The sequence below is a fragment of the Felis catus genome, chromosome A1 (assembly GCF_018350175.1).
Source record: "Felis catus isolate Fca126 chromosome A1, F.catus_Fca126_mat1.0, whole genome shotgun sequence".
In the NCBI taxonomy this organism is placed as follows: Eukaryota; Metazoa; Chordata; class Mammalia; order Carnivora; family Felidae; genus Felis; species Felis catus.
Window position 1 is genome coordinate 70,373,911 of NC_058368.1, and position 10,709 is coordinate 70,384,619.

Here is a 10,709-nt window from a genome sequence, read left to right on the forward strand (position 1 = left end):
ATGTCACAATATTTACACAAATCTTTCAGAGAAAGGATATTTTTAGGCCTTGGGTGATACAGTCCGTTAGATCTAGGCCATTATGATGCTATCTTTAATAAATCTGAAAGACTCAAGCAAGGTAAAATGCTTTCAGGAGCTCCAAAAGCAATCACAACTCAGCCTGTCTCGGGGAACGTTTTCTTCTGAGCTTGCATATATTTTGAATGTACTGCCCTGCCCTCCCAACTATTCTAAATCATGGAAAACTAATTCTGGAATTGTGAGGACTCTTCCTTCATTAGCCAAACTCATAAATTACTTTTCCCACAACCAAGACGATTACTAGCAATACATCTACTAATCATAAAAAGCAACTTAGAATTCAAGCCTGTTGATAAGGAAAGAGCCTCTAGGAACAACCTAGTACAGCACCTCATTTAATATAATGGAGCCCTAAAGTTCAGATAAGTTACACAACAGCACAGCGTGACTTAAGTGATTGGTCAAATATACGCCAGGCATTGTCAAAGAGCTTTCTCTATATTACTCATTTAATCCTCCTAACCAACCCTAAAAAAATAAGTACGGTTATTATCTCTACTCCACAGATAAGGAAACTGAGGCACAGCAAGTTTAAGTTATATGCCTAAGACTGCCCAGCTGGTAAGGGGCAGAGCTTGACTTACAAACCACATGCTCTGCCTCCAGAACCCATGGTCTAAACTACTAAGCCTTTAGGATTAAAACCCAGGACTCCTAACCCCAGATAGGGTCCTCACTACCATAATTCTAAGCCTCACGAAAGAGAGAACCAGAGCAGCTGGCTGACTCAGTAGACCATGTGACTCTTGATCTCAGGGTCATGAGTTCAAGCCCCACATTGGGTGTGGAACCTACCTTAGAAAGAAAGAAAGAAAGAAAGAAAGAAAGAAAGAAAGAAAGAAAGAAAGAAAGAAAGAAAGAAAGAAAGAAGAAAAAAGAAAGAGCTAACCACATTTGAAAAGGTCTGCAAACCTTATTTAAATCCTGATTAGAACAAACTACCTATCAAAGATGTTTTTTAAGCAATCTGGGAAACCTGAAGAGTATATCAACAATTACTGTTGATGGCATTATGTTGATGGCATGATGGCATTATACTTCCATACAAAATATCCTTATTTTTAACAATACGTACTAGGAGTATGGGGAGAAAGGACAAGAGACCCGGAATTCACAAACATACACACATACACAAAATAAAAAATGGACAGTTGAAGCAAACTTAGGTAAAATCTTGATAATTATTGAATCTGTGTGGTAGACTATGAGGGTTCATTATACTATTCTCTCCACTTTTTTGTATGTTTATTTTCAAGCTCTTTGAATTAATACAAAATCATTTTTAAAGGCCCGCAAACCTGAGCCTATGAAAAATGAAGCTATCAAACAATGAAAAACTTATAAGCACGTCTCACTTTCACATTTTAAAGTTTGTTTTTAAACAGCAGCCTTTAGTACCCACTAAACTATTAATTTTGTTGTTTCTGATCTCACTACCAGCCACTCACCAGTACTAGAAGCAAGGGAAGAACTAGTTATATCCATATTCCTTTCATTTTTATCTTCATGAGGTCCCAATAGTTCATTTTTGCTTTTAATTCCCTTGCCCTTGGGGATGTGTCAAGTAAGAAATTGCTGAGGCTGAGGTCAGAGAGGTTTTTTCCTGCTTTCTCCTCTAGGGTTTTGATGGTTTCCTGTCTCATACTCAGGTCCTTTATCCATTTTGAGTTTATTTTTGTGAATGGTGTAAGAAAGTGGTCTAGTTTCATTCTTCTGCATGCTGCTGTCCAGTTCTCCTAGCACATTTTTAACTAATCTTACCCCATCTGCAAAATTGCTTTATTAGTCAGCTAGTTAAGAGTATTTATTGAGCATTTACTATGCTGTAGGCATTGTGTTAGCACTGACCCAAGTTGTCAAAGACAGAGCAATCCTCTGTCCCTCTCTCTCTGCCTCTCTCCCACTTGCACTTTCTCAAAAATAAATAAAACATTAAAAAAAAAAAAAGAGGGGTGCCTGGGGGGCTGAAATGGTTGAATGTCCGACTTCAGCTCAGGTCATGATCTCACGGTTTGTGAGTTCAAGCCCCACATGGGGCTCGCTGCTGTCAGCACAGAGCTGGCTTCAGATCCTCTCTGTCCCGCTGTCTCTGCTCCTCCCCAGCTTGTGCTTTCTCAAAAATAAAAACATTTAAAAAAAAAAAAAAAAAAAGGCAGAGCAGAGTAATACTTCCATCTAAGCATGGATCATTAGACCATGGGACTCCAAACCGTGGCTTGGTTGCTGTTCCGCCTCCTGCAAGGATCAGGGGCACCTCCTTATGTCCTCCTAGACCAAAGCCAGACCAGAACTTATGTGGCAGGAGCACCTACTGTGACTTCCTGATGGACACTGGGGAGCATGAAGAAGAAGGTGGTAGCAGAGTGCCTGGGAGGAGGTGAAAAGAGTGAGGTTAATGGGTTATTTTTAGGATCTATAAACTGTCTCCGATTCCTCCTTCTGCAATGCAGAACCACTGCAATGCACTTCCCATTCAGCTTGGGGGCCCCTCAAATGCCCCAGCGAGGACACCAGCTTTCCTGCAATTTGTATTTGTTTCATCATACAAGTGACCACCCACAGAGGACACTAAGAGTTGAGACACCAGCCAGGCATCTGACGGTCCATGCCAGAGGGTGCCAGGGAAAACAGATGTAGCAGTAAAGTGTCATGAGGTACCACGGAAGTGTGTCAGACATGGGAATGGACACTACCAGGTCACTATCAGTAGGCCATCCTCCAGTGGGAAGGGCAGATACTCAAGGAATGTTGCACATCTACGTCTGTTGCAAGGTTGTGCCTATATTGGCACTTCTGTGCTCAACCTGATGGTCATTAAACTAGAACCTCCTCTTCAGTTCAAGTCTGCCAGAACTTTGGAAATCATGGCACAGTCATGTTTTACTTACTCTTCTTTTGCCTCAAATCCCTGCTGAGGGCAGTGGCTCCCGGTTCAAAGAACTAAATTTCACGTGAGAACAGAAAAGACGCCACAGATGTTGCAGGCTTTATCCTTAACACACATACAATGGCAAAAATCAAGAGGATGCAGGAAGTCCTCCTTAGACGAAAGGAAGAGAAGTCAGTTTGGGTTATGGAGGAGAAGCCAGGTTCTAGTCTATTCCCAACTCCTACTCTACTCTTACCACCCACTGATCAAGTGCAGTAGAAAAGCAAAATAAAATCCCTATTTTATTACGGACGGACTGGTTGGAGTTTGAGGAATCTGGGGTGATCTGGCAGAGCTGTCAACTGAGAGAAAAATCAAACTAAGCAAGCTGGACACGGAAATCAGCAAAGTTTCATCTCCAATCTCCACAAACGTCATTCATGTCATCCTGTGTCTGCCCAGGAAGGGCATCTATCTGCCACCAGAAAGATGCCCCAGCTCCTGTGTCAAGGGACCTGCACTCCACTGGACAATACCCCACACAGAGGGCCACAAAGCACAGACAATCACTTCCAAGGCCCATCTTCCCGCATGGTTCCAACAAACACGAGTCACCCGCCCACAAACAAGCCCCTTTCCAGAAAACAAATGCCAACGACGATGCAAGGAGCAGCTAAAAGTTTCCAGCTGCCCCAGAGAACATGCTGCCATCAAAAGTCGCTCCTCTCCCGAGCCATCTGAGTGATCTGGATGTACTGCGTTTCCAAATATAGCAGGACCAGCCCTGGTTGTGGAGAAGTCGATTTAAAACTTCATCATCCTACACCCAGAGGCCTATTCTTTAAAGATGTTCTGCTACAACCCGATTAATCTTGGACCTCATTGCTTCGCTTGCTTCAAATCCCCAAACTCCATAGTAATTTGCACCAGTGCTGAAATTACCAAGGGTTTCTATCACGCCCCCTAACCCTTCCGAAGAGGAGGCCAAACCTCAGGAAGCCGGCTTAAGGGGAGGGGGCGGAACCGCTTCCCTTCTGGAGCTCAGCCCACCCAAAGGGTACGCAGGGCCACCTCTTACCCAGGGTTTTGGACTGAAAAAGGAAGCCCCCACCTCCACTCCCCTGAGTCCCTCCAGGCCACAGGTGTCAAGCCCCTCCTGAATACCGGAAGAGCAGGGGACTGCGGGAGAAACGGGGGCAAAGGAGAGTAAAGCCCCATTTGGCAGAAGGAGGTAAACTTCGGGGTGGGAGGGGACTAGTTGAGGGAGATGGCGATCTCACTCGCAGGAAATTCCCAGGAGGGAAGGGGCAGCAGTAGTGGGGAGAGGAACCCCGGACTCAGGGTGGGGATGTGGAAGTTGCTGCCCCTCCGGGACCTTCCCTTCTCCCCTGTGCAGCATCCACCACCTCTTAATCCTGCGGTCCTAGCTGAGTCGGGCGGCTCGGCCTGGGCCCGACCGACTTAGAGGAGCGTGGAGGAGGTGGCCGCCCGCCCGCCTCCCACCATCTGTGGTCCCGCACTCACCAGGAGCACCGAGCCGCGCACCACCTCCGACACGCTCTGCCGCAGCTCGGCCGCCGTGCCCGGCTTACTCAGCGCCCGGGTGAACTTCCGAGTCTCCGCCGAGGCAGAGAGCAGCGGCGGCTGCGACATCCTCGCCGCCTCTGCCGCCGCCGCGCCTGCTCCCGCGGTCCGGCCCGGCCGCGCCGCCGCCAGGTGCGCCTTGGGCGCCGGGCCTGGCCCGCAGGCAGCTCCCGGCGCTGCCGCCCGCCCGCTCCCCCTGCCGTTCGCCGCTCGTCCTGGCGGGGCAACCGGGGCCGCGCCCTCCGCACCGTGTCACGCCCCGAGGCGCTCCCCCAGGCGTCCGCGGTCCCCCGCGCTCAGAGCAACGCCCGGGCTCGCTAGGCGCGACCGTGAGTGTGGCGGCGGCGGCGGCGGCTCCCCCATGCCACCAGCCTCCCTCGGCGGCCGCTTGCCGGGCCGCCTCCTCGGGGCGGGGTGTCCGGCGCGGCGCGGGGCGGGGCGGGGCGGACGGAGGAGGGGCCGGCGCGGCGGGACGGCGGGCCCGGCAGGTCGGCCCGGTAGGCGCCGAACGGCGGGAGCGAGGTGGCGGGACGCTGGGCTGCGGGACAGGTGGGGGCGCCTGCGCTTCTCGGGCCGCACGTCCGAAGACCCGAGGTGAGGGCCGCGCACGCCGCCGACTGGGCGCACAATCCGGGGCTGGAGCGGGACCGAGTTCCCGAAACCAGCGCCTGTCTAAAGGGACCCTGCGGTCAGCGGCAGGGTGCGGGCTCCGTGGCACCACGCCCCCTGTGGGCCGGGGGCCTCTGGGGTCTCAGGAAGGTGGGCTTTATGCTGCACCTAGAGAGCACAGGGCCGTTGGACAGAAAAGCGGTCGTGCGGGCCCGGAGGGAGCGCCCTGTCTGGGACCCTGCCTGGAGCGCCACACGCACTCGCATTGGCGCTTCTCGGCCTAAAACCACCATTCCGCCCCCAGAAGCGTGGTGCGAACGGCGAGGAGCCTCTCTGAACCGAAGGGAGCGTCCCCGGGTGAGGGGCGGCGCAGGCCGGTACAGCCGCTGCGAGTCCCGCAGACCCCGGCCCCGCAACGGCGACCTGCTGCGTCACCTTGGGCGGGATCAAAACTTCTGAGGCTGGCCTATCTCTTGTGTAAACTGAGGACTATAACCTGCAAGAGGCTGAAGTGACACCACAAGCGTTCCTGCCGCCCTTCCGCGGCCGGACGGGAACGCGAGGCGCGGAGCCCGGGAAACCCAGAAGCGCCGGCCTGCTAGCCCCACGAGACCCAGGAGCTGGCGGCTGCTAGCGACAGCCATCGATCTGAGGAGCTTCCTCTCACAGGCTTTCCCACTTTCTCGTCCCTAAGGGGCCCCACCGCCGTGTCTCCTTTTTCCCTCTTTTCTGAGGAAATCCCGAGCAGCCTAACTCTGACCCCGCCGGAGAGAGGGCGCCCAGGGAGGAGGGAATTTGCGCTGGGCCCAGAGCGCATGCTCAGTGGTTTGGGTTTGGGCGGGTTCCCGCGGCGGGGAGCCCATCTTAAAGGCGGCCCCTCTGATTGGCCGGTCTTTTCAGGCCACGCCCATTGCCTGCTGATGGACAGCTCCTTACCTGCCGGGTCGGATTCCGCAGCGCGAGGTGGTAGCTTGGAACAGGCCTCGGGAGGAATCGCCGCCGGCGCTCAAGCCTAAGTGCCTGGAGGCGTCCTAATCGCCGTCTTCGCGACGAAGGAGCCTGCCCATTGCGTCCCACCCCACCAGAAAGCCAAACACTGGCCTACATCGGAATCTTAAAGCGGTAGGAAAAACTAGCAATCTCGTGCAGAAAGCAAAACACCACCGTTCAGGACTTAATGGGCGGGTCTAGCATATAATAAAACTGGAGGTTAGGCATGCAGTTAGCGCCCAATAGAAGCTTGCTGAATTGGATTGTTTTCCTAGGAGGTTGGAATGCAGGATGTGGCACTTGAGTGAGCCTAACAGGCTGAAAGATACACAAAACAAGTCATGTGTGATAACAAAAACAATTACACACTAACCCATTTCCTCCTCTGCGAAATAAGGGAATAGCCTAGACATTTCCCAGTCCTCTCCTGTTCCAAGAGTAGAACTGGGTGACCCCAACAAAGTCGGGTAGATGCAGGCCCGTATCTTCCAGCCCTTGGGGGAAACTTGTGCTGTTCTGTATGAGCGTGCACTTCGTCTGGTCTACACTGGGGTATGTCAGTTCTATTCTTACCTAAACTATTAGATGCTAGTCTGAGAATCCTAAATTAAGATTTCCCTTTCGGCTTCTGACTCCTGAAGTAGTCCCAGACAGCACAAACCTTTACTCCACTATGTTACCTTGGCTCTCTAGACCATTTCTACTTCCGAAGAAGGCAAACATCATATTTTTGTTTATTAAAAACAGCAAAAGGGGGCGCCTGGGTGGCTCTGTCGGTTTGGCGTCAGACTTCGCCTCAGGTCATGATCTCGCGGTTTGTGGGTTCCAGCCCCACATCGGGCTCTGAGCTGCCAGCACAGAGCCTGGAACCTGCTTCAGATTCTGTGTCTCCCTCTCACTCTGCCTCTCTCCTGCTCACGCTCTGCCTCTCTCTCTCTCTCTCTCTCAATAATAAATAAATGTTTAAAAAAACAAAACAAAAAAACAGCAAAAGCATGCAAGGTTATGGGGTTTTCTTTTTTTTCTTTCTTCCCCTTTTTGTTTTAAGAGACATATAAATAAAGAAAAGAACAGGGGTGCCTGGGTGGCTCAGTCGGTTAAGCGTCCAACTTTGGCTTAGGTTATGATCTCACAGTTTGTGATTTCGAGACCCACAAGGGGCTCTGTGCTGACAGCTGGGAGCCTGGAGCCTGCTTCAGATTCTGTGTCTCCCTCTCACTCTGCTCCTCCCCTACTCATGCTCCGTCTCAAAAATAAATAAATGTTTTTAAAAAATTTTTAAGAAAAAAAGAAAAGAACATGTCCAGAAAGTGAGGAGTTCCCCAAACCTTCTCCTAATTTCATCCTATATCAGTTCTGAATTCTTTGCTTGCTTACTAATTCAATAGATTCTAGAGCAGGCAGATTTTCATTTAGGAAACAGAGGATGATGTGTAAGGTGCTGACAGTAGTCACTAACAATGTCTAATCAAGTGCAAATTCTTTTTTTTTTTTTTTAAGATTTTATTTTTAAGTAATCTCTACACCCAACCTGGGGCTCAAACTCACAAGCCCAATATCAAGAGACTCATCCTCTATTCACTGAGCCAGCCAAGTGCCCTTCAAGTGCAAGTTCTAATAGAGAAGGAGGCATGGAACATGTGAACTAGGAATATCGATTTTCCCAGCAACCCAGAGCTGAGCCTTTATTTCCTGATGAAGTGTGTCATTAACAAATGGGACATTTCTTATGTTTAAGTTTGAGCAGAAACTTGTTCCTTCTGTTACGCGTTGAATTGTGTCCCCTAAAAAGACATATTGGAGTCCTAACACTGGTACCTGTGAATGTGACCTTAATTTGCAAATAGGATCTTTGTGGATGGCATCAAGTTAAAATGAGGTCATACTGGGGGTGCCTGCCTGGCACAGTTGGTAAGAGCATGGGACTCTTGATCCCAGGGTCTTGAGTTTGAGCCCCACGTTGGGTGTAAAGCCTACTAAAAAAAAAAAGAGGGAGGTCATACTGGCATACTGGATACTGGACCAATGTGACTGGTGCCCTTTTGAGAAGAGAAGAGACACAGACACACAAGCAGAAGGCCCTGTGACAAAAAGAGGCAGCGATTGGAATGATGCATCTACACGCCAAGGAATGCCGAAGATTGTTGGCAACCACCAGAAGCTGGATGGAACAAAGAAGGATTCTTCCCTTGAGCCTTTGGTGGAGCAGAGTGAGCCTACTGACACCTAGACTTTAGATTTCTAGCCTCCTGTGAGAGAATAAATTCTGCTGTGCTAAACTAAGCTACCCAGTTTATGATACTTCACTACAGCAACCTTGGAAACTAACATACTTACCAAAGGCTATTTTTTTTTTAAGTCTCCACCAGAGCGGACTTAGAATTATCTAAGTTTTTACTGCATCAACTCTCATGAGAAGTGTCACACCTTTCTAGGAGAACGAGCATCACCTCCAGGCAAGGGTACTGCATGGATTGGAGATAGGTGGTGTTTAAGGTGTGTTAAGGTATGTTTAAGGTGTTAAGGTGTTTAAGATATAGCCATCTATTTTAGCTTGAGGGAGTAACCCATCACTAGTTTTCCAAAACTATAAGAAGAAAGCTTTCCTTTCTATTGAGGATGATACTAGTAGGTAATGGAGATGAAATATAATTGCAGCCAGTTTTGGAAATGTGCATATAAATGACTGGGCCTCACCCAAGTACTTATAGTTCAAGCATTAGCCATCTTTTACTGATAACTTCTTACTGCATCATTTCCTTGTTAGGTTTGCTTTTAGGATTTGTATGTGTCTTAATGATGCATAATTAGTTTAAAATCTTTTCCAGGTAAATCTTGAAAGAACATATCTGTTTTTAGTGTACATAAAAAGTATCCTGTAAAGAGTTGCCAGTCCTGTGGATTGTAGCATCCAAGGAAGTAGGAAGGGGGCTTTCATTTTTTTATTTTATCCTTGCATTGACTGAATTTTTAAAATTAAGCATCTGTGACTGTTGTACTTTTTTTTTTCTTACTAAAGCTGGACATTTTCTTTTACCAAATATGTTGAACTCTGTTATATACAAGGCACTACTAGAGATCAGTATAATAATAAAATTATGAGGGGCACCTAGGTGGCTCAGTCAGTTAAGCATCTGACTTAAGCTCAGGTCATGATCTCGCCGTTTGTGGGTTCGAGCCCCGCATCAGGCTCTGTGCTGACTGCTCAGAGCCTGGAGCCTGCTTCAGATTCTCTGTGTCCCTCACTCTCTGCCCCTCCCCTGCTCACATTTGGTGTCTCTCTCTCTCTCTCTCTCTCTCTCTCTCTCTCAAAAATAAACATTAAAAAAAATTTTTAGGGGCGTCTGGGTGGCTCAGTTGGTAAAGTGTCTGACATTAGTTCAGGTCATGATCTCACAGTTCATGGGTTTGAGCCCCATATTGGTCTCTGCACTGACAGCTCAGAGCCTGGAACCTGCTTCGGATTCTGTGTTTCCCTCTCTCTCTGCCCCTCGCTTTCTCATGCTGTCTCTCTCTTTCTCTCTCAAGAATAATAAACATTTAAAAAATGTTAAATATTTAAAATTTTTAAAATTATGAAGTTAGTGAAAAGACAGTTTTTTATTGTGTCAAAATGTTCATAATGTACCCTTAAAAGAGTATCGTTCAATATCCTTTCAAATGAAGTCATTATTACCATACCTAGTTGTTTTCTATATTTATTATAATCATTAATTATAATTCAACTGTTTTAGACTATAGCATAGAGCATCATTTCATGTTATGTTTGAACTGTTCTTTTTATAATAAATTGTTGCTTTGCTACAAAACTAATAATAAAGAGGGACTAATAATTTAGCTTGGAAAAAGAGAAGATACCTGTTTTAAAATAGAATTTGGGGGCGCCTGGGTGGCGCAGTCGGTTAAGCATCCGACTTCAGCCAGGTCACGATCTCGCAGTCCGTGAGTTCGAGCCCCGCGTCGGGCTCTGGGCTGATGGCTCAGAGCCTGGAGCCTGCTTCTGATTCTGCGTCTCCCTCTCTCTCTGCCCCTCCCCCGTTCATGCTCTGTCTCTCTCTGTCCCAAAAATAAATAAATGTTGAAAAAAAATTTAAAAAAAAATTATAAAATAGAGTTTGTTGGGGCGCCTGAGTGGCTTAGTGGGTAAGTGTCCGACTGCAGCCCAGGTTATGATCTTGTGGTCCATGAGTTCGAGACCTGCATCAGGCTCTGTGCTGACAACTCAGACCCTGGAGCCTGCTTCAGATTCTGTGTCTCCCTCTCTCTCTGCTCCTCCTCCACTCACACTCTGTCTTGTCTCTCTCTCTCAAAAATAAATAAACATTAAAAAAAAATTTTTTAAATAGAATTTGTTACCAGCCAGATTCATTCTATTCACCTTTCTTTAAAGGACAGCATTGATAGTTTGCCATTATTTTTCTAGGACAGAGAATCCAAATTGCATTTAAAAAAAAAAGATTGCAGAAATCATTTCAAGAGATGATATTATCTGACTTCCATCTAAATCCCCAAATACTCTATTAACACTCTTCAGGGAATAATGTATCAAAATATGGGTTTTCCAAAGTTTGGA

At 47.9% G+C, this 10,709-nt stretch overlaps 1 protein-coding gene and 1 long non-coding RNA gene across 6 annotated transcripts in view; one reads left to right on the plus strand and one right to left on the minus strand.

Moving 5' to 3' along the window:
- Nucleotides 1–4,936, minus strand: part of DOCK9 (dedicator of cytokinesis 9) — a 291,308-nt gene extending 286,372 nt beyond the window's left edge. For all 5 annotated transcript variants that reach the window (XM_023252831.2, XM_023252829.2, XM_023252810.2 and 2 more), the window contains exon 1: nt 4,478–4,936. In XM_023252831.2, coding sequence (XP_023108599.1) covers nt 4,478–4,606 — 129 coding nt within the window. In that variant the 5' untranslated portion in view covers nt 4,607–4,936. The remainder of the gene's footprint in view (nt 1–4,477) is intronic.
- Nucleotides 4,937–4,993: 57 nt separating this feature from the next.
- LOC123384796 lies at nt 4,994–8,419 on the plus strand. The gene is made up of 3 exons (XR_006596381.1): nt 4,994–5,131; nt 6,047–6,268; nt 7,637–8,419. It is a non-coding gene; the product is annotated as an uncharacterized LOC123384796 (long non-coding RNA).
- The last annotated feature ends 2,290 nt before the right edge of the window (nt 8,420–10,709 follow it).